The 25,024-nt window shown below is 39.3% G+C and overlaps 1 protein-coding gene across 1 annotated transcript in view; it reads left to right on the forward strand.

Annotated features, from left to right (window-relative positions):
- Positions 1-479: 479 nt before the first annotated feature.
- ACTL6A (actin like 6A) overlaps positions 480-25,024 on the forward strand; it is a gene marked incomplete in the record, with an annotated part of 1,351,363 nt that continues 1,326,818 nt past the window's right edge. Inside the window, 1 exon segment of the mRNA XM_044070379.1 lies at positions 480-726. Within this exon segment, the coding sequence (XP_043926314.1) occupies positions 495-726 (232 nt within the window).

Raw genomic sequence — 25,024 nt, forward strand, 5'->3', positions numbered from 1 at the left:
ACCATGGCCCACACAACAGTGCAAATATCGGTTGTCAAGCTCCAAACATTTATATTTAAAAAGTTTATTTTCCATGGAAAAAACCATGTCCTTTAAAGTCAACAGAGTCTTAGAACGAAATCCTTAATCCGATGTTGTTCACCCAGATCCTGAAATTCATTCTTACTGAGGTTATGGTATTATGCTGGCAGCGATGCTGACTTCTCGTGGGCAAAATGTTCAGAAGGAACTATTCTGTGTTATTTCATTGAGAACTCCGATCTGCTTCTCCAGAGAAACGTAATACCTCCGTTTGTTTTATCAAAGGTATACTACTGTACCAACCTAGGAAAGAAAGGTCGATAACGTGAAAGAAAAAACTCATTATACAACCCATACAAATCATCTCTGTGATAAATACGGTACTACAACTTAACGAAACCAAATATCATCTCAGCCTAACTTGCTATGGAAAGTCCTCCTTCTCTGTAATATGACTGGTTAACAAACTTGCAATGAGAGCGAATGTGGGTGGGCTAAATAGCAGGCGAGCACATTTTTTTCTGAGTATAGTGTATGGCGTAAAATTAGGTTGTTTTGCGGCGGCAAGCGTTAAAAGGCTCTTTGTTGAAGTGGAAAGTTTGCGTGTTTTCATTCAGTCTTTTCAGCTTGTGAATAAGTTGTTTGATTTTTTTCAAGCTGCCGGTGTCTGCTCAACGGAAATGAGTGGCGGAGTTTATGGAGGGGGTAAGTTAAATATAATCAGTACGTGAAAAAAAAACCTGTACGTTGCACAATTGTAAGTAGGATGGGCCTTTATACACTGCCGTTCATTTTTCATGCGATTTGAACGTAGTCTAGTTACTGACAACAACGGAACTATGTTTGTGGGTATGTGTCCCCTAGCGTAGGGGGATACCGGAAGTGCACAAGTGTATGCCTTTTTAAGAGGCTTCACTTTCATTTATACTGAATGATGTTTGATTTAAATATGTAGCACTTGTTGGTAACGTCCTGTATCTCGTATTGTACGTCTGGGTTATTCCTTATGTGAGTTAAAACTAGCAGTTTATGCAGAATAAATTACGGGAGCGTTTTTCTCACAATAAAACATGGGTTAAAGAAGAAATGTAGTATATTGTAATTTTTTCTCCAAATAATCCAGGGACTTTGTATAAACGAAGTCGTGATTTTATTCTACAGTGCTGACATCTTCCCTTTATTTCTCAAATTTGGTAAGAAACATTTTGTATCATTGCTGTCTATATTCCCCCATGAAAAATCTTCTGCACTGAATACAATCCCTTGGGTAAAAATCGTATTGGATGATGTAAATATTGACCTGCAAAACATTGCCTCTGACTTTCCTAATTCTAGTGGTTCTATTGTAATATCACTATCACATCCAAGTCTGCGTTCCTTACTTGATCAACTGGGGATGTGAGCATAGTCATTGATGGGCACGCTGTCGGTCTTTGCAGTTGTCTTGTTATTCTAACGCACACCTCTTAACTGCATTGATTTTGCAGAATGTCACACTTTTGCCCAATGTGAATCGAAATCCCTGAATAATGACACACTTAAGTTTCTGACTTCACATTCTTCAGAAAATACATGTTCATGCAAAATATGTTTAAGTAATTTGCTAAGATCATAGTAGCCTTATTTAAAGGAAAACCTAATTGTAGTAGCAAAATCAACACAGAATCTGAAGGAGATAAACCTTAACATCTGGAATGCTGTAGCATTACATAATATAGTAAATGACAGCACATTAAGGATTTTAAAGCAAGTCATTTGTGTTTTTGTGTTAGTCTGCATCCAAATGGTGTATGTTTTAAGGCCATATGTATTACTGGCAGTGGATAGGTGGTGTAAGTGTTGCACTATGTGCTAGTTTCCTAGATTATGGGCTGTTTTTGCTACTGTGCATCTTGGGGAGAGTGGCATTTACATTACAGCATGACTCCAGTATTAACCTATATAGCCTTAAACAGTTATTGCCTCACCCACTAAATATATTAGAATTTATGACCAGAACTAAACCCTGTACTGAATAAGGATCTCTGACCACCACAAGTGACAACATCTTGCAAAATCCCTTAGTGAACATCTTTCCACTTAAATTCTTGGGTTAATCACCCATCATGATGAACAACACAAAAACAAATGAATCTGTAATCTTGAATATTTCAGTCCAGACTGCTTCAAACCAACCCTACAATCCATTGTTTGGTCTAATCTAAAATTATCTGTAGGAGATAGCAGTCCTAATTTTGAGTACTATTAAGTACTTTAAACGAGTTAACACCCCTTGGAAGAAAAAAAACAACCCTACCCCCAGGCTGTTTAACAGTACCATAAATGTTATGTGTAACACGGGTGAGGTCTAGAAAAAAAATGGAAAATGAACAAAACACCAAAACTTCTGCAGTAGTTTAGAGAACTTGAAAAATCTTACAGTAAATGATGACAGTAGCTTGCAGAATGCCTTAGACATGATCCCAAAAAAATTCTGGTCCTCTATTCAAGACTTAATCTATCCAGGGGCAAAAAAAATCCAAATGTTTTGTTTAGCCTCTCCTCACTTGAAATTGTTAGCAGTATACCCAATTCGTGGACAGCCCAGCTGCCCTTTCCTGCCAATGAAAGAGAGGCAGAACCCTAAAAATGCAATGCTAGGAAGAACAGAAAATAAATGATCACACCCTTGCATAAAAAGCACACCAAGAAACAAGGGCGGTGGAGGGAGAGAGCGGCTAAGGTTGATCATCCAAACATCTACTATTCTGTTAAGTTTACTTAGCTGTACTATGTTCATATTGACCAATGCTGTGGTAGCCTAGGCTTTGTGTATGTTACTGTAGTGTACCAGTTTTGTGAGGTGGAAGGAGAAGAGTCCAGGAGTCCCTGGAGAATGATCACAGCAAAACCTGATTTAGACATATAAGGATCAAGCTTATAGTACTTTGTAAAAGTATGTATACAGTACCAAATTGCTGCTTCTAGACTACTACTAGAATCCATCTGTTTCCAAAAAAGTCATAGATGATACCAAGACCCTGGTAGAGTGGGCCTTGACCCTCTCTGGAATAGTTTAGTTGGAGTGAGTGTAACAAAAAGTAATCGCCTTAGACAACCATTTTGAAGTAGTCTGTTTTGATGGATATACTTTATATAGTCGACTTTTGTCTACTTTCAGATGATCGAGACTGCATTGCCGAAAACTTAAAATAATGAACATCCAGATCATCATATTTTTCCTCCAGGAAACAAACCACTTGTCCACTATAGTGAACTTTGCCCTTTTCTCCACTGTAGTGCATTCTCGGAGTTGGTGTATTTAGTTAGGGGAGGTGTGAGGTTTGAAGCCCCCCACTTTGGGTTTCATTTTTTTTACATTTCTGTTTTAATTGTTTAGTGACCAAGTGGTCAGTTTCCAGATGGAAAATATGATCTTCCAGTGTGGTCTCGAGCATCTGAAAGTTGACTATATAAAATAGATCAGTTTTGACACAAGTTGCCCTGTCTTTTTTACCTTTGCAAGAATTGATCCGAATATTTAGTTCTGTCAAGATAGTATTCGAGTTGTCTGTGGACATCCAAGGTATGGAGTATCCCCCCACACACACACACACACACCTTATTTTTAGGCTCAGGAAAGAAAACTGGGAGATGAATAGTTTGGCTTAAAGTAAACTCTGATACCACTTTAGGCATCAAAGAAAGCATGCTACTGTGGAAAGTGAGGTATGATTGACTCACCATAAGAGTTTGCATCAGTGATGACTTTCTTGTAGAGATCTGAGCAATCAGTAAAACTGTTTTCCACATTAAGAACCTCAAGTTAGCCAGCTTATCTGGTTCAGGTGGCACAAGTGTTGGCTTCTCTACACAAAACTAATCCCAAGGAGTGGCTACTTTTTTTTTCTTGGAGGTCTCTTAAGGAAAACCCCTTTCAAAAACATTTTGACATGAGAATGCATTGAAAGAGGAGGATCCATAGGCAGGCTTGCAGAAATGGCCAATTTTAAATGAACATTGATAGAGTAAGAATTACTGTAGGGTAGTAACTCACACGTGCTGTAAAAACAGAAAGCAACTATCCCTGAATGGGTGCTGGTTATGTTTTCACAAACTAGAAAATGTTTTCCATTTGCTTATATGATTTTCTAGTAGCATGGTTTTTGCCTCCAGTAGTACCTGCTGCACATTATCAGTAAAGAGGTGCGTAAAGGGAATTAACACCTTATTGGGGTAGTCATTTTGAAGTTGACTGATGTTGGGGTGTAGCAAACACCCCTGTTGAGAAGCTTGTGGTAATTGCCCCTGGCCATTTCTAAAAGAAGGGATAAGTACAGTTGCCTTGCTAGAAGGGAGTCGCCACAGTGATCTTGGGGAATTCCTTCTGAATCTTCAGAAGTACTCTGGATATTGGTGGAAATGCATACAGGAATATTTCTGTCCAAGGAAAAGAAAAGGCATTTGTCTTTCAGGCCATATTGTATGGAGTCCTGGAGCATAATCTTGCCAGCTGATTTGGAGAGGAAGCAAATAGGTCTACTTGAGGAACTCCCCTCAGATGGATCACATCTTGGAAGACCCCCTTACCTAGTTTCTATTTGTGAGGGCTTGCCCTTCCCCTGTTTAGCACATGTACCTTATGGTTTTGCTCTGGGGAAAGTAGGATACGTGGAGAGTGAGATTGTGCTGTGAAGCTATATCTCAAGCTAACATAGCTACTCTGCTGAAGGGCTATGACCCAGTTCCCCTTGCTTGCTGATGTACCACATGTTTGTAGCAACTAGAAGAGGTCCCATGGACCAAAAATGATTTAGATAATTCCTTGATCGGGGCAAGCATCTCTTTTGTATTTATGTGCTTGTATCTGTCCTGGGTGTCCTACACACCTGCACTTTTTTATCCCTCTTGAAATTGCTCCCCAAGCAAGGTCTGAAGTGTATGTGGTGACTGACTGCTTTAGAACTTGGACGAAGAAGGGGAGACCATGATTTAAGGATGTAGTTTGCCTCCAAGTGACTTCCTTCTGACAAACCCCAGCACTGGGATCTGAACAGACAGTGGGTGTTAGTGCTGGGACCAAAGAGGCTTCAGACACCACTGTATCTTTCCCATGTGGAGTCTTTTCTCAGGGGTATCATGTGAACCATAGAGGCCATGAAACCCAAAATTCTGTGGTAATCCTTCATTGTGGCTGAAGTTTGAGTGGAAAACCCTAGAAATAGATCGATATAGTTCTGTTATTCCTGTGGCCAGGAGGGGAGCTTTTTGAGCTGTGGTGTTTAGTTGATATCCCAGAAACACAATCCTGTGAAAGCAAATCAAGAAAGACTTCAGTGTTCTCTTGCAATCCCGGCTTGTGTAAGAAATGTCTCGCCCAAGAGAGGCATTCCTGATGCTTTGAAATAGACTGCAAAGATGAGCAAGTTGTCTAAATATGAAAAAAACATTTTTTAACAATTCACTGACAATCTAAACACATCTTTAAGCATATTCTTTAACAATCTACAACCCCAATCAGACATCAGACTTTTATGTCCTGAAACCTAGGAAACTGGCATTTTAAAATGTTTTTTATGGTTAGTCATTTTTATTTAAGTGCTTATGTTATTGCAAACATTTCATTTTTTGAGTTGATATAATGACTAACTTTTTTTAACACCCAACTCTAAAGCACCACACCTTAGTACTAGATTTACTAATTAATTAATTGTATAATTGCCAGGCTATTTAATGGAGGTTACTGCACACTGCAATTTGTTTTCACTTGATAAAGCTCAGGATTGCCTGAGCGAAAGCGCTTGTGTGATTTTATCTGTGACTTTTGGAATACTTCAGAAATAAAAATACAGCCTTGTGGACTTTAGCAGAGTTCCGGTTCCTTTCTTCAAGGTCGTGGATTATTCTTTGCTTGTTTTTGTTTTTTTTTGTGCATTACTTCACTAAATATGAAGAAATGTGTATTCCCTGGGTGCTGCAATGAGTTATAAGAATTAGACACTGTGTGCGAGCACTGTTGGTGCCGTGGATAGTCCAAAGGCTAAGGCAGAGAACTGATAATGTGGTCAAGACACACACAACCTTAAACTCCTAAAGTCGGGATGAATAAGAATGTGATAAGTACCTCTTATATCTGTTACAAGGAAACTTGAATGAAAAAGATGATGTGATAAGTTGTGAAGCGATATTTTGAATTTGGGCACTAACGCAAACAAATTCAGGAAAGAAAGAGCTAGAGCTGTTCTCCAAGCAGTTTCTTTCTGTAGCATTAATATATGTTTGAATAAAACTCCTTTCCCACCTGCGAAGGGGAAAGAGATTTTATTACTGCCTGGGACAGCAGCTAATGAAGGGCAGGTAGAAACAAAAGTCTGGATGAGGAATCCTCCCCTGGATCTGTTGCCAAAGAGAAGAATGGAGGACCGGGCTTGCTGGAAGAAAAAAGGGGCTACGAGGGTTGGGAGGGCAGAAGCTGTTAAATAGTCATTTTGACTTGTTGGACTGTCCTTGGATCTGGGAGATTCCAGAATTCTTCTTGGAACCCCCTTCTCTTTTAATGTCTGTTTACTTTCATTTTTGAGATTGTTTATGTCGTTTCTTAGCAACATTGGATAAGGAGTTTGAGAATCTGTTTGAAAAACGAGGGATGAAGAGATTTTCCATTTCCCTGTATCAGCTTACTCCTTTTGTCACACTTTTTGATCATCTGTGCAGCAGAGGAGTCAAAAACTAAATCTTGTTCAGTGGAGAATTTCACAATCTGTGCGGTTCTGAGAATGCAGCTATGCAAACTTCCTCCAAGCAGTATCATTGGTGGCCGCACACACACACACTCACACACACACACTGGATATAAAAAGTTTACACACCCCTGTTAAAATGCCAGGTTTTGTAATATAAAAAAATAGACCACAATAAGTAATTTCAAAACTTTTCCTACCTTTAATGTGACCTATAACCTGTAAAATTCAGTTGAAAAACAAACCTGTTATAGGAAAAAAATAAGAAAATGTACAATATGCTGGTTGCATAAGTGTACACACCTTTAAACTAATACTTTGAAGTACATTTTAGCATTCAGTCTTCTTGGGTGCACACCTGCCATCAATAGAAGAGACTCTGATTAACCCTAAATAAAGTTCAGCTGCCCTAGTAGGATTTTCCTGACCTTTACTCAGTTGCCTGCTACAGCAAAAGCCATGGTTCAAAGAGAGCTTACCTTTCATCAATGAGATCCTTTTGATACTTTGTATCAGCCAAGAGAAGGGTACAAAAAGAATCCACAGCATTGGATGTACCATGGAACCCAGTGAAGACAGTCATCAAAAAGTGGAGAAAATATGGGACAACAGTGACGTTGCAAAGAACTGGACGTCCTTCCAAAATTGATGAAAACTGGTCAGGGAGACCAACAGCAACACTGAAGGAGCTGCAGGAATGTCTGGAAAGTACTTTTGTACTACATGTGACAATCTCCTGTATTCTCCATATGTCTGGACTGTGTAAGGTTGCAAGATGAAAGCCTTTTCTTAAACAGCAAAACATCCAGGCCCAGTTAAAATTTGCAAAACAATACATCATGTCTCCCAAAAGCATATGGGAAAATGTGTTATGGTCTGAGACCAAGATTGAACTTTTTGGCCACATGTCTCCCAAAAGGTATGTTTGCTGCAAAAACAACACTTCGCATCACCAAAAGAACACCACCCCATGGTGAACCGTGGTGGTGGCAGTGTCATGCTTTGGGGTTGCTTTTTTTTTCAGCTGGAACTGGGCTTTAGTCAAGGTTGAGGGAATTATGAATAGTTCCAAATACCAGTCACTTTTTGGCCCAAAACCTTCAGGCGTCTGCTAGAAAGCTGAAGAGGAATTTCACCTTTCATAATGACCCCAAGCATACATCCAGATTAACAAAAGAATGGCTTCACCAGAAGAAAATTAAAGTTTTGGAATGGCCCAGCCAGAACCCAGACCTAAATCCAATAGAAGATCTGTGGGGTGACCTGAAGAGGGCTTTGCACAAGAGATGCCCTTGCAGTTTGACAGATTTGGAGTGCTTTTGCAAGGAAAAATGGGCAAATATTGCCAAGTCAAGATGTGCCATGCTGATAGACTCCTACCCAAGAAGACTGAATGTTGTAATTAACTCAAAAGGTGCTTCAAAGTATTAGTTTAAGGGTGTGCATGCTTATGCAACAAGCATATTGTATGTTTTTTATTTTTTGTATTTTTTTTTTCCCCTAACAGATTTGTTTTTCAATTGAATTGCACGGCTTGTAGGTCACATTAAAGGTGGGAAAAGTTTTGAAATGATTTATTGTAGTCTCATTTGTTTTAAATCACAAAAACCTGGCATTTTAACAGGGGTGTATAAACTTTATATATCCACTGTATGTGTATGATATATATGGGTTCACTATGCTGAAATTTCACAATCCCAAGACTCTGAATACCGACTACCAGAATCTCGACATTGCTGAATCTTGACAGTAGTGAATGAGGATTGCCGTACAGTGCGAAATGGGAACTTTGCTGTTCACTCCTCTGTAGTGTGATCTCGGAGTTGCTATATTTAAGTTGTAGGGGGTGTGGGGGAGTGCAGGGGGGCTTGCCCCCCTGCATAAACATTAGAATATTTTTTTTTTAGTTCGAGATTGTGCGATCTGGAGACTCTGGTCCTCTGTTTTCAGTGTCTTGGGATTGTGGAATTTATGTGTGGTATAAAATACACACACACACACAGTGTAGACAATGAGTAGTGACTTCAACAATAGAGGTCATTAGATTATTTAAAGCATATTTTTTTTTTCTCACAAGAATAAATTCTAGATAACTAATTCGTCATACTTCCAAAATTAGTCAGAACAAATCTTAACATACAAGTCTGATTCAAAATTTTGAAGGTGTAAGTTGCAGAAGCATACATTTTTTTTTGTATATTTAGCAATAATCCGGGCAGCCACGGTGGTGCAGCGGTTAGCGTTGCCGCCTTACAGCAAGAATTTCTCTGATTCGATCCTCGGCTGGGGCGCCTTCTGTGCGGAGTCTGCATGTCCTCCCTGTGGTCGCGTGGGTTTCCTCCGGGTGCTCCGGTTTCCTCCCACATCCCAAAGACATGCTGTAGGTGGATTGGACGCCCTAGGTGTGAGTGTATGCATGTTTGTGCCTTCTGTGGAAGGTTCGGCGCTGGGCTGGCGACTCAACACTGGAAAACTCCACTGCCAGTCATGAGCGAACAGTGATCCGCTGTGGCGACCCCTAACCGGGAAAAGCCGAAAGAAGAAGAAAGAAGATATTTAGCAATAATCCAATCTTTGTTGGAAAAAGTAGTCAACTAAGTGTTGTAGCAGCTGAAGGTTTCCCAATCCTCATACAGCAGCTAAAGCTTTGGTTAAGTGTATAAAAACTTAAGAAGACGTACATGTGTGTGCCTTCTGTGGAAGGTTGGGTGCCGGGCTGGCAACCTGGCACTGTAAAACTCCACTGCCAATCCTAAGCGGACAGGTGATCCGCTGTGGCGACCCCTAACCGGAAAAAGCTGAAAGAGGATATATTTTCTTTGCCCTTTTAGGGGCATCTAGCTAACTTATCAGAAAATTGTAGACAGTAACACACACATCCTCAAAAGCTGAGAGAACTGAAGGATTAGTGAACGCTTTGAAAATTCCTTTTGTAAGAGCTCATGGTATTTTCTGAGGGACTGAGAAATCTCCATTCGCTCCCACTGAAAACACTGGCACATTTTAGAAATGGTTTTGGAGAAAAGAGATCCCCCTCCCCCCACACAGGGAGAGTCAGAAACTGAGCCTTAAGTCGGAATCAGAAATCTAAGGGCAAAACCTTCATCTTTTCCTACATCCTCCTGCCAAGATTCAGAATCTTGAAAATCTTCAAGAAAGGAGGTATCCCTCTTTTAACAGATCCTCCTTCACAAGTAGGATCAATAGCCAAACTCTGAGCCAGAACCAGTAAACTACTATTGTCTAAGGAAATTTGAGGAGGAGTAGATGCATGCTTGGTTTCCTGTTTCTTTTTGACAGGAAAACTATTATCAACTGTTAATGGCAACAGCAGCTTCCCCGGGTATGGTCATAATGATTTGACACAACAGGGAAGTCTCGTTTCCTCTCACAGGACCAACAAGTAGCTGTCCCTTACCCACTATGGGGACCCTCAGCCCTTGGAGTGGACATGGCTAACCCGCTGGCCATGGTGACTGTAGGCACTTCACCAGGGGGAGCTGGGATAAAGGATGAGTGATCTGAGTTACAACTAATGGCCGCCGCAGTCGCCCACCTGCACCTTGGCCAAATTGATAGATTTTGCCATTACAGCAGACTGTTTTCTTAACTTTTTATCTTGTGGCTGGAAGAAGGACTGCTAAGATTGTTGCATGGTCAAGCCAAAACTGGTGCCTGCTTTCCAGAGAAAGCAAGCAGCAAACGACAGTAAAATCTAAGTATTTGAAAGTCATTAATAAAAAAAAAAAAAACGCCATAATAAATGACTAAAACACATGCCAGCTCCACAAAGTAAAATGAAAACTATATTTTACAGAAAACTGGTTTACAAGGTACTATATACTATTTTTAAACAGGAAAAGTGCTCTCACTTTAAAATTACAGTACATTCTTGTGACAGTCCTTTAAAATGCAATCTTGTAGCATTAAAATCACTTCCCTGAAGAGGAAAGTATGAATAGTTAACAAAAAATAAATAAGCCTTTTTTCCCCCCACCTGAAGGGAACTTATGCTCAGCAAAGAAACAGCACAAGCTGACTATCTATACTTGAAAGCCTCAGGTGAGCATACTGTTCAGCGACAGAAAAGTTCTGAAGGGCTTGGCATCCATACTTTGTCTTCTAGTCAGCTTAGCTCAAACTAGCTAGAGAAAAGTTTGGGGGTGTGGAAAGTGCCCAGAAGCTGGCTGGCTGTTGTATCCTTGGCAGGTTATAACCCATATAGCTTGGGCTACTGCAGCAGTGATCCATGTGAAGAACATCAATCCTAACATCCACCTGTCTCACTACTATACCACCTTTCATCCTATAAACTGTCTATACTGCATGTATACAAGAAAGATACTTCCAATCTCAAACTGTACTTGCCATTCTCTGATAATTGCCTCCCACTTGCATTTTTTAGTTACTTTAGAATACCTAGTGTCAGTCCTTGTAAGTAGGTCTGTCCCGTAATTCTGTGTTCCTTTTCTCTGGTGAAGTCCTATATGACTTTGCTAAGTAAAGGGGGGGAACCTCAATAGAAGTATTAAACTTTAGAAAGATCACCATCCTATCCCTCTCTCAAAAATAAAGCATCCCTAGTCAGCTTCTTCAGTACCTCCTTTTAACAATGATTCTTGACACCTATACAACATGACTTCTGTCCAGCACATATTACTGTCGCTGCCCTCTTATCTTTTCTAGACCGCATCAACAAAGCTTGGGGAGAATGGTAAGTTTGTATCCTCAATATCGCACAGCAGACTCCTACGTGGACAGTCCTCCATTGGCCTATTGACCTATTGCACTCTACTTTTACCTGGTTCAGAAGATACTGCTTGTCTGGCAGACGGCAGTCTGTTAAATGGCTCTGCACCTTTTCACCTTTCCTGCCATTTACCACTGATGTAGCCCAAGACTCTGTTTTCTGTCCCATGTTAATATATTCATCAGCAATCTGTACACTCTTCCCAACAAGTATCTCTTTCACTCTGCAGTTGACTGTAGTCTCATTTACTTCTCTGATAGCACAGTCCATCTTCAATAAATAACAGGAAGCTTTTAACTACATTGAAAGTGGTCTATAACATGCTCAATTACTGGTCAGTCTTATTTTTTTTTTCCCCAACTCACCTTCACGTTACAGAAGTAATATCAAAATTGCCTCCTTAAAAATTGTAGTATTGCATACTAAATTGTTTGCGATGACCATAGATGACAGCCTAAAGTTGACCTGCATACACTATGAATGTCATTAAAAATGCACGCCAAAAGTTAGGAATGCTTTAAAGACCAAAAACAAAAAAAAAATTCACAACTAATACAACGTTGGCTAACGCTTGCTTACTATCCTCTGCTCTATATAGAGCAACCATCCATTGAAACATTCAAACCTCTCAAAAAAAAAAAAAAAAAAAAAAAAAACCTTAAAACTGTTATGGGTGCATGCTTTATTGCAAACAAACCAAATCAGAGTTACCATGGTACTTTGCCAAGAGAACTAAATTGATTAGAACCACCTCACTATCTTTCATATACCCAATTAATCACAGCACAGAAAATAGTAGTCCTTCAGCCTGCATCGCTCTTAGTACAGCTCTCCAAAAGTATACCCCACAATGCCCCTTAATATCAGTTGCTAACTCCTTATCCTACACACACCACCTGGAGCTTGCTGTCTATAAATTTCAGGTCATCACTCTACATATAAAAACATTCCTAATTCCTGTCTCTACTCATGCTCTACACCAGACTTGTTTTAATGTAATCTTTCTCCACACCTCCATATTCTAACCCTGGTTGCATCTCCCGCCCCGCATTCTTAGTCATCCTCTTCATTACCACCAGCTATAGTCATTTTCATTTTTTTCTGACCTACTATCCCTCTCCTTTATCTTTGCTACCATCTACTGTTCCACTACAGAAAATCTTGCTATTCTTCTTAAGTTCATATTCTTCAAATGTTCATAGGTATGTACTAGGCTATTGGCCCAAGGGCCTATACAAGCCTAGCCAAAAAGGTACCCTGGCTTTCGCCACCCAAGAAAATTATTTTCCTGTGCCCCTGTCGAGCAGAACCACAGAAGTGATCTCTGGGGTGAATTTCCCATTACCCATCCAGTCATCAAGATTTTTCTTGAAGAGTGCTAATGAGGAGCTCTGTTTGACATAGGTAGTCTGTTCCAGAGTATGGGAAGTCTCTGGGACAGGAATCTATCCCTCCATCATGTTCTGTTTATTGTGGTGACAAGGTTTAGGTCCCTAGAGCGTGTAGCTCTGAGGGATTGGGATTTCTTTAAGTGGAGCATGTCCAACAGCTCTGGGTCTAACATAGCTTTGTATGTTATGCAGAGATCGCCACTGAGTAGGTGATATGCGACGGAGTAAAGCTGGAGTTTTTTTTAGTCTGTCTGCATAAGGCATCTGTTTGAGGCCAGTAATCCTCTTTGTAAGGTATTTTTGCGACCTTCCCAGTTGTTGTAGTTGTCTTGAGGTACATACCAAAAGGGGTGTTGTACTCTATAATGGGTCTATAGAGGGGAACAATGACCTCCTTTTCTGGATGAGAAACCTTTTGTGATGTGTGCCACGTAGAAGGATTTCTGACCACTGTGGCGATGTGATTATCACAGGAGAGACTACTGTCCACCTGTGTCCCAAGGTCTCATCACACTCAGTGAGGCCCTTTTGTAGGATATCCACATCGTTAAGAGTTGCGATTATGGCTCCTAGTTTGCAGTCATCTGCAAATTTAGTTAGCCAAAGACCTTCTGTGTTAGCCTGTACTTCAGAGAAGTAGATACCAAACAGGAGAGGGCCCAGGACTGAACTCTGTGGTACTCAACTTGTCACTGGTCTGAAGTCTGATTTGGAGTCTGGTACTTTTACAGTGTAGACTACGAAAAAACAAACGGCAAATAAAACTCATAATACAGGAAAACGTAAAACAGCGACCAACAAAAGGGATAAATAAAATAAAATCTTTACTGACACAAATATCCAAAGCGCTTTTCGACAAGCCCAATGCTTGACTTCTTCAAAGGAAATGACATAACATTAACATCCACATTAATATAGTTACATAAATTATTCAATTAACTTAGGAGCAGCCTGCCTCAATCAACATCAATCTAATGTTAAAACGTATCAATACTTTTGTAATACATATACAAACTTACTGAGTTACTTAGGACCATGAACAATGTACATATATAAACATTTCCAAATGAACAAATATGTAATATATAAAAGTATATATTTATGTGTATGTGTGTATATATATATATATATATATATATATATATGAGATATCATCTCTTAAGGTTCTTTAGTTTTAAAAGACTAGCAATTGAACAGGTATCATTTATCCCAGGATGGCAGTAAGCATGCAATCTCACCTGCCATAATAACTCTGTTTCTTCTAATTTTAAAGGTGTAGGACCTCCTCTTTGGTCCATGGGGGTATGATCAATTGCAGTAAATTTAAAACTATGGTTAGGGTAAGTACTAATGTGTTTAGCTAGAGCGTTCTCCATTTTCAAGTTTTTAATAGCATATGTGTGTTCGTATATGCGGTCTCTTAACATTCTACAGTTAGGAATTTTACATACAAAATAGGTTTTAAACTAAATTGTAACTCATCATTTGTAATATATTTAGCTAGATGCAAATTATGTTCGGCCTTCTACATTGGAAAAACTGTGAGAAGGTTAAGAGACCGCATATACGAACACACATATGCTATTAAAAACTTGAAAATGGAGAACGCTCTAGCTAAACACATTAGTACTTACCCTAACCATAGTTTTAAATTTACTGCAATTGATCATACCCCCATGGACCAAAGAGGAGGTCCTAGACCTTTAAAATTAGAAGAAACAGAGTTATTATGGCAGGTGAGATTGCATGCTTACTGCCATCCTGGGATAAATGATACCTGTTCAATTGCTAGTCTTTTAAAACTAAAGAACCTTAAGAGATGATATCTCATATATATACATACACATTACTTATTTATTTTTATATACTTTTATATATTACATATTTGTTCATTTGGAAATGTTTATGTATGTACATTGTTCATGGTCCTAAGTAACTCAGTAGGATTGTATATGTATTACAAAAGTATTGATACGTTTTAACATTAGATTGATGTTGATTGAGGCAGGCTGCTCCTAAGTTAATTGAATAATTTATGTAACTATATTAATGTGGATGTTAATGTTATGTCATTTCCTTTGAAGAAGTCAAGCATTGGGCTTGTCGAAAAGCGCTTTGGATATTTGTCAGTAAAGATTTTATTTTATTTATCCTTTTTGTTGGTCGCTGTTTTACGTTTTCCTGTATTACTTTTACAGTGTAGGTTCTGTCAGTAAGCCAGTTGGCAACCCATCTTGTGACATATGGATTTATACCTAGTTTAGTGAGTTTATCTATAATTCCAGAGTGGGGGATGGTGTCTAACGCCTTTGGGAGATCTAGATAGGTTGTGTGAACCACCTTACCCTCATGTATGGCTTTGGTGACTACTTCATGTCTCCTAAACCTGATAGACTTCTTTGATCTGCCTTTTACAAACCCGAACTGTGTGGGGTCCAGAGTTGGGACATCTCCAATGTCTTTGAGTTCCATGATGATGCGTTCCATGGCCTTGCAGACCAGGCTCGTCAGGCTAATGGGGTGGTAGTTCCCGGGGTCTGTTGTGGCCCCCCTTTTGTGGAGTGGGATAACCGTTACTGTATGCCATTCAATGGGCACAAAGCCTGAGGTGAGGCTGTGATTGAACATGGTACTTAGGTGGAGTGCCAGTTCATTCTTTAGTTCGTGTAGAAGGCAGCCTGGGATGTTGTCAGGTCCCATGGATGCTGTGTTCTTGGCTTTGGAGAGTGAGGTTTTTACCTGTGTAGCTGTGATTACAGGAACTTTGCATTCTTCTGGTATAAAGATGGGCCCTTTAGGGGGTGAGAGGGGGGTAAAGTTAGCACTCTGCCAGGATGTTGGCAATATCAATTGGTTCTGTATATTTAGTGTCATTATGCTGCAAGTCAGAGCAGATCGGAGTGTTGCATTCTTGACATAGCTATAGAATGCTTTGTGGTTGTCTTTAGAATCGGTGGGGATTTTTTGTTTTCATAACTAGCTTTGGAGGATTTTATGAGGGATCTCAGCTTCTTACTGAGGCTAACCAGGGAGTTCCTCCAATAGTGGGATTTTACTTTCCAACAGTTTCTTTCCTCTGTTGTAGAGTTTGTTTATGGCAGAAGACCACCACATTGGCTTCTTTTTTTGGAGGATAGCATCTTGGTTCTGTTAGGGAAAGCACGATCCATGCACACGTGCTTATAAAGTTAATTTGTGTAGGATTCAGCAGTCATACCTCTATTGTCCATCTGCATGTGTGTTGTGAAGTTTGCCACTTCTGTCTTAAGAAGCGTGAAGTTGGCTTTGGAGAAATTTTTTACGGTTTTCCTAATGGGGAGCGTGATGTGGATGTCTAGGGTGATTAGCTTGTGGTCTGATCTGACCAATGAAGAGCTGACCTCTGGTGTGGAACACCAGTCACCCATGATGATGACCAGGTCTACAATATTGCTGCCCCTAGTGGGTGTGTGGATAAATTGATCCAAGGCTTTGGAATTGATTTCCAGAAAACGTTGAGCAAGAGAGTTGGTACACGAGTAGTTTTCTCAGTTAATGGTAGGGTAGTTGACATCACCAGTTATTAGAGTGTTGGGTTGTACCTTAATATTTTCCAGTGTATCAAGAAAAGAGTGGGAATCCTAGGGCATGGTGGGGGGTGTGTAGCAAGCTACAATCTGGATTGCAGTTTTGCCCAGAGTTAGTTGAACTTGGATAATCTCGGATGTATCATGCTGAGCAACTAGCTGGGAGGTGTGGATATCCTTAATGAATATGGACACGCCTCCGCCTTTAGTATTTTGGTCTGGGTTTGGTGGCCGAAAGGTGTGGTATGAATTATATCCTGGTAATGCAGGAATACTCTCTGGAGCTTTGAACCACGTCTCTGTCACTGCACAGATGTCAATGTTATCCGTTTTTAAGGAGTGCCTCGAATGAGTGCATTTTGAGGTTTAGACTTCTAGCATTGAGTAGCATTACCCTCAGATTTTGCTTGCTTGTACCTGTTACGGTGGTGAATTTGTCATTTGAACCTTGCCTGAAAAAGGCACTAGGGGTGGCAAGAGCCTTTGCCAGTATCCGGAATCCCAAGGGCGACAGGTGCAGGCCATCTCTGGCAAAGCAGCGTGGTCTGTCGATCCAGTCATCCCAGGCATCCAGATACTGGATTCCTTTAGAATGACACCAGAAGCTTAGCCAATTGTTAGTCAATCATTTTGTCCTTGTACTGTGGTATCATTCTGGGTGATGGCAGGATGCTACTCAGGGCTAGGGTCAAACCTGCCTGGGCTACAAGATCGGAGAGCTCCTCCATGTCTCTCTCCATGTAGTCCAGGGAGAGCTCCTCCATGTCTCTCTCCATGTAGTCCAGGGAGGTACGTCTCTGGTCATTCACACCAACATGGACAATGACAGTGTCATTTGTATTTGTTGTGGAGTTGATATTTTCTCACATATTCCTTTCTTTACTAACCAGTTTTGCTGTCTGTCATCTCTTGGCAGTTTAATAATCCTTTTCCAACTGAATTCTTCTGTCAACTCACCCATTTTTCTCTTTCTCGAATACATTTAATTTTCCCTACTTATAGGTTCATTTTCCCTACTTATAGGTTCATAGGTAGGTACTAGGCTATCGGCCCTAGGGCCCATACAAGCCTAGCCAAAAAATGTACCCTGGCTTTCACCACCCAAAAAAATTATTTTCCTGTACCCCTGTCGAGCAGAGCCACAGAAGTGATCCCCGGGGTGAATTTCCATTTCCCATCCAATCGTCAAGATTTTTCTTGAAGAGTGCTAATGAGGAGCTCTGTTTGACATAGGTAGTCTGTTCCAGAGTATGGGAAGTCTCTGGGACAGGAATCTATCCCTCCAGCATGTTCTGTTTATTGTGGTGACAAGGTTTAGGTCCCTAGAATGTGTAGCTCTGAGGGATTGGGATTTCTTTAAGTGGAGCATGTCCAACAGCTCTGGGTTTGACATAGCTTTGTATGTTGGGCAGAGATCGCCCCTGAGTAGGCGATTTGCGATGGAGTAAAGCCGTAGTTTTTTGAGACTGTTTGCATAGGGCATCTGTTTGAGGCCAGTAATCATCTCTGTGAGGTATTTCTGTGGTCTTTCCAGTTGTTGTAGATGTCTTGTGAGGTACATACCAAAAGGGGCATTGTACTCTATAATGGATCTAATGAGTGATGAGTAGAGGGGAACAATGACCTCTTTTTTTTTTTTTTTTTTTTTTTTTTTTCTGGATGAGAATCCTTTTGTGATGAGATGAGCCACGTAGAAGGATTTCCTGACCACTGTGGCGATGTGATTATCAAAGGAGAGACTACTGTCCACCTGTGTCCCAAGGTCTCATCACATTTTCGGCATTAAGTAGACTACCAGCTATGTGGTAGTTCATGGGTACAGAGTTTTTACCAAAGGTGGTGACAATACACTTTTTGGCATTGAGCTTCAAGCCATGGCTTTGACACCAGGTATCTGTCTCAGTGAGGCCCTTTTGTAGTTTGTCCACATCGTTAGGAGTTTCGATTATGGCTCCTAGTTTGCAGTCATCTGCAAACTTTGTTAGCCAAAGACAGTCTTGCCTTTTCCTCCAATTCTTTCTCTCTTTGCCTCTTCTACTTCATAAATTAAGGTTACTTTTCTCACTCAATATTTCTCTGGTTAGTCTGTATCGTACTTACGAAAATGACCTTTACAACTGTTACATTGTACTTGTAAAATGGCAGTTTGTATTTAAATGTTTTGGTTTGCTGTATTCTAGTCTTTTGTTTTAGGTACTGTGTTGGAGCATTTCTCCAACTGGTTTATTGCCCAATTAAAGTTTTTTGGTAAGCAAATCTGTTCATCTGCTGATCATTATGCACATGAGGTTGGGCTGTCACTTCAACAGTAACAGTCATTTAGTGCCAATGTTCACACTGCTGGGTGGCAAGTCTTGCCAGTTTTCTTTCATACCACTCACTCACATGCACATTCACACCGCTGGCCAATTTAGAGTATCCAGTCCACCCACTGCATGTCTTTGGAATATGGAAGGAAACCTGAGCACCTGTAGAAAACCCCCACGAACACAAGGAGGACATGCAGACTTCTCACAGAAGGCACCCCAGCTGAGAATCAAGATGGAGAACCTTTTGCTGTAGGGTAAGAATTGTCATTAAATAAATAATTGTAGTGTCCATACGTGTTGATCTGTAAACATTAACAATTCTAGCACTGATTTTTAAAAATGGATGGTTTCGGGAAGAGTAGTCTGCAGGTCTGGACTGGGCAGGTAAAGGTGTTAATGCTAACACCTGAAAAGGGTGTGGTTACACGTATATTAGTCATGATGGACAGTTGTGTTAATTACATGCTGACATGAATGTAATAAAACTTAATGTTTGCTTTCAGTGGAGCAGGTACCCTGAAATATTTCTTGGTGAGGTCATAAGGAGTAATGGAGTGACTTGAGTGTTGGTGGTGGTAGTACCAGTAAGTCAAGGTTTAAATGATTTGTTTGTCCTTCTACAAATAACCAACGGGAAGCAGGAGCTTGTCACCCTCAAATGAGTGTGTAGTGTTTTTGATTCTGTTCTATGTAAGCCTGAAAAAAAAAAAGTAACGTGATTAGATTATGCTTGCCAAGTAATATTACACAGATTTGTAATTGGTGGTGGAACGGATGAAAAATAAAATAACATCCACTCAATTTGTCTACTTTCCCTGATTTTTATCTTAAAACTGTGCTTCATTCATTCATTTTAAATATTCGTGAGTTGTGATTACCACATTTTAGTGAAAAGTCTCCATTTGGGCATTTAGAAGGATTCCAGATGTGCTATTTGATAACCTGGTACTGACAGGAGTGTGGTTTATTTTGAGTAACGGCTGTTGTGACTTAAATCATTTTGTAATTCTTGAGTTCAAAATTGAATTAGTATTGGAGAATAGTTGTACAAAAACTGAATATATTGCAATCTGAGTGGTTGTGGAATTTCTCATTTAGTATGTCTGTGCTTTTATCAGCTTCTTCACAGCATGTTTACAACCTCTGTAGGGGTTATATATTCTCAGTCTAGAACGTTAAAATAGTTAAAAAGATATTGATTTATTTGTCTAGATCATGTTCAGAAATCTGTGTACTTAACTAGTTAATAACATATTTTCATGCTAAGGTAATGACATTTGTCCAGGGACTGTAGAACACCCACATTTTGGCAGAAAATGTTCCCTGTGCTTTTAATTACTTTCAGATTTCTGTTGGCCGACTAATCAGAATGCCATTTGTGTACCATTCGGTAAATAAATGTGTAGAGTTTAGGATTTTGAATGAGAACCAGTCAGGCAGAGAATCAGCAGTCCTCGCATGAAAGTTGACCATTCCATGAAGAAGACCGTCAACACTCCTCATTGAAGGGGGATCTCTGAACTAGTCTGGGTGTCCAAGGCTGTGGGCCCCACCCTGCCTTGCTAACCCAGTAGAGGGTACAAGGGTCTATAACATAAAAGAGCACCATTAAAACGGTAAAGTTACACTTTTTCCTTTACTGGGGGGAAATAAAAACGACTTTGGGGGGGTTGAATGAGCAAATTTCTTCCTGAACCCTAGTATAACAACCCTTGAGGGCCAGCAGGACCTTGATTCATCCTAGGATAATACTACTCGTTTTGAGGGTTTCTTCCTTGTGTTTTATAACATTCCTTTTGTGTAAAGTAAATTAACTTATTTTATTTGTATATATCAATTCTGAGTACTCGTATCTTTTCAGGCTCTCCCTTCCCCTCCCTACCTTGCCTACATCATGCACTACCTTTTTTTCCATTCCTGTTCCTGTTCTTGTTCTGTCTTATTCCCAAAGCTAGTTCTGCTGGTCATATGATACTTTGCCTTTATTTAGTTTTTATATATGTAATTTTTTTTATTCAAATTCCCTTTTCAAGTGTATATTTACATATATACATTTCGTTAACTGAATCCCAATTTTCAGGCATGACCTGGGCCAATTTGCACAGAAAATACACCATTATATTATGCAATGAGTAAACTTCTCTTGCATGTTAAGCAGTGTAACTCAGTCTTCCTTTAAATTTAGTCTAGGTGACTGGATGGTTATCCACAAATATTTACTCCTTCTCCATGACTGAGTGGTATGGCCCTCCTGGAGACAGGAGGTGCTACCTGAGCGATGATGCTGACAACACAAGAATATTCATGAGACTCTGTAGCCTTGGAATATTTATGAAATTAAAATGTGGTGTTGAAATACAAATACATGTAAAATTCACAGTAAAAGGCTGGGTACTTGCGTATTATCGCAAGCAGATTTTTGCGGTTGCGGAATTCGCATCCTAGAATCAACGAGTGCAGGACACTGTAAGGTGTTATTCTAACTCGTTTTTGCTGAAGAATGTTTGGATTACCTTTCTGAAGAGAAACAATTGAAAAATTCATCTTCCTGTTTTGCGTGCATTACACACTCACGCTGGAGGTGTCACAAGACCACTACTCCAATTTTAAATTTTGTACACTTCTATAAAAAAGTTTATTGAAGAGCAGAGGCTGACTAGTTCAGAAGGCAGCAGTCCCTTAACTTTTTTTTTTTAATTGCTCTTGTTTAATCTCCATGCGGTGTAATGTAAACTACATTGATTTGATGTCCGATATGAACAGGACACGATCAGACTTGTAAAAAGTTACAACCCATAGCACTTTATTCAACGTTTTCCTATAACTTTCTTCTGAATACAAACCAGGTATGGAAACGCATGCTTGTCACTTCGGCAAAGGTGTCCATTAGTTGCTTTCTAGATAACATGCAGCACATATCGACAGACACAATTGTGTAGTGGATGAGGACATAAATATTGTGTATTAGAACAGAAGCAAGTAATGCACATTTGACAGGGCATGATAAAACACTGGGATTCTACCCTGTGTTGAGGCAAAGCCTCTTAGTCAGAATCGCAGTGCTGTAAAACCACTTAAAAAAAAAAAGCATGGAAGAGAAACTGCTTCCATGCCTTATTTCGGCCCTACATAAAGTCACAGCAAAATAAAACGTTTAAAAATGCATATGTAAAAGAAAGACATTAATGAAAAGCCTGAGTACTTGGTGTTAGAGGCAAGTTGGTACTACATTTGGCATAACATTAGGAAGTAGGACAACTGCCAAATCTGTTTGCAATAATGAGCAAGTACCAAAGGCTGTAATGGGCAGTGGTTCGCATCCAGTAGAAAACATTGTGTACAGTGATGTGTAGCTTAGTTGAGGAGTGAAGTGAGGAGTGTTTAGAAGGCAGTGAAGAGTATGTTTTGAAAGTGTAGTAGATCCAAAACGGTAGGGGTGTGAGAGTGTTAAGGTGACAAAGTCCTCTGAAGCAAGATGCAGTGACTAGAAGTTTTTGAAATAAGATTGGGTAAAGAACTATGTTGCAAGATGATATAACCATGATAATACTTGATTTAGTTTTCTTTCATTGCATTTAGAGTGCGTTTCTGACTAACTTCTGCTTCAGAAACTAAAACAGAAAAAGCTGCTGGAATTATGTTCTCTGGAACACAAGTGGTTAATTTCTGTGTGAACTTGAGACCTACAAAACACCATGTACTTAAAACTGGACTGAAATCGAAGGAGTCATTTACTTTATTCTCCTAGAGCGTCATGTTAAAATGAATGAATAGGTTTCTGGTGTTTGCTAGCAGTGTTAAATAAGGATATAATCCAAATACCATGTAATTTAAAACATCGTCCTTAGTCTGAGCTTTTTACAGTAAGCTGCTGCATTATATGAGGATAGATAGTAATGATCAAACTGCAGTTTAGAAAAAAATAATATTGGACATGGATATAAATTTTGTCATTAAAATGCTTTCTTAAGACTTTATTTTTAATGAAGGAGAAATGTGTTTCCTGCAACATGAAGAATGCCAGACAAAATAAACCCAGGCTGAGTCGTATGCTCAGTTGCTCTTAATTTTGTAGTATTGCTCACCTTATTTTTCTGTCAGTCAAGACAGTAGCTCCTGTTTTGTATGCAATTTATAAGCAACACAGTCCACAGAACAAAGAACTAAAGGGTGGGAGTATAATGGTTAAAAACTAAAGAATTAAGGTTCTGTAGAGGAACAAGGCCCCTGCAACCCCATGCCCTCGTGTATTTGCTGCAACGTTGAAGTCCACCACGAGGTTGAGTATATTAATTATTACTGGCATCTTATGTTGGTCCAGACTTCCATGGTTTCTTTTAGCTTAATTACTTTAGACATTATTCTGGTCCAGTTTGTTTTCAGTCTTGTATGATACCAGTTTTATGTGATGGGAGTCTGTGTAGTGAAATATCGACTTGCATCGTGTGTGTGTGTGTGTGTGTGTGTGTGTGTGTGTGTGTGTGTGTGTGTGTGTGTGTCTATTTTATTTATATATAACAATAGAATCTAAATCCAAAAGCTGGCCTGAAAGGCTGCTAAAGAAACACAGTAATTATCCAAACACAGTAGAAAAGAAATTCCAGGCACAGAACACAGTTTAATAATCCAAAAGTTAAACCTGCATTAGAAATGCGATAAACGATGAGAGCTTTCTGGTTTGACACCCTTCATTAGATAGATCGAATAACAAATAGTAATTTGGTATACAAATGATCATCCAATAAGCACTTGATAAAAATTCACATGAAAACAATCCAATAAATGCAATGAAATGCGTATTTTAACATTTCTAGTCCGCCAATAATAGTCTAGTATTCCACCAATCATCTAGTATGTTGTGGTTTAACTAATCAAAATGGCACCTAGGTGAACTTACCAATAGTTATTGCAGATACTAGCAGTGCTGTCCAACTGAACGTGTGCACTAGTGCAAACAGAAACCCTGTATTCCCAGTTCACATGAATTTGCCTTGCCACTACATATAGAATTCATGCAGTCGTCAAAGATTCACAGAACATCATCCATTAAGCACCCAACAAGTTTATGCCCAAACAAATAAATATATAAAAACAAAATATTTATAAACCTATTACATTACTAGTCCACCAGTCATCATCCAATATTCTGTTTAACCAATCAAAATAGCACCTAAGTAAATTGTCCATTAGCTGTCATCTCAAATGCTAGCGAGGCTATTGGTTAGATGCTTAAATTTTAGCATGTTCATTGGTGTAAATTACTGGAAATGGATACGCTGTTTTCCTTGTTTTGCACCAATGGAATTTGTCTTTTTGTTTTATCTAAAGTATGTGTTCTTTATTTAAAAAAAAAAAAAAAAGCACTCTTCTATTTAAATTAAAAAATTAATAAATGTAAATACATAGAGACTATATCAAATGTCCCTGTGACATGTAGATAACTGTCTTTATAAACACCATCTCACAAAACCAGAAAGTCGCCATGTGTCCAGTGGACACTATAGGCTGAATTTCCAATCGGAGTGCTTTTGTTGGTGGTCATTAGACAAATCGGTTCTATTTTTCACCAAACCACTTTGATAAACATAGCATATTCGCAATTATGAATACTTCACTGTGTACAAATATACCAACAATCCACAAACCAGTGCAACAAGCTCTCAAGAAGTCACAATGTAAAAACAGCAGAAACAATCTGCCTGATGTTCTCTTATAAAGTAGCACATATAGTCCAGCTCACCATCCTCTGTTATCAATTCCTAGTTCTACAGTACACCATTTAATAAATGCGTCTACACTCTTATACCAGAAACAATATGAACATTGTCAATTCATATGTACAAGTCAGAGCTCTTATTCAGATGATCAAAGCCTGACTAAACACTGCTACATGTAGACAGCACGCAGCAGCCACCAAAATGGTGGCATGCTGTATCATCACATTATTATACTCGCAAAGCTATTGGATAAATACCAAATGCTCTATATTTTAAATGGTAATTAGCATTGCTGAATATATTGTAAGACATACATTGACTGGCAGTCTACAATCTCCACAACTGATAGTTTGAAAAATATATATGTGACATACTTGGAACTAATCCTAACATATATTGCCATAAACAACCCAGACAGTTGTTATAACACCACCAAATAGGCATTATCCAAGGACATAGTGTGTACGATTTAACTGCTTCATGTGACAACTCTCAACTAAAAAAAATTTAACGTGCAACTAAACTAAAGGAATGTATCTGATATTGGCATT

This window comes from Protopterus annectens, chromosome 4.part1 (genome assembly GCF_019279795.1).
Source record: "Protopterus annectens isolate FY-2018-M chromosome 4.part1, PAN1.0, whole genome shotgun sequence".
Taxonomy (NCBI): domain Eukaryota; kingdom Metazoa; phylum Chordata; order Ceratodontiformes; family Protopteridae; genus Protopterus; species Protopterus annectens.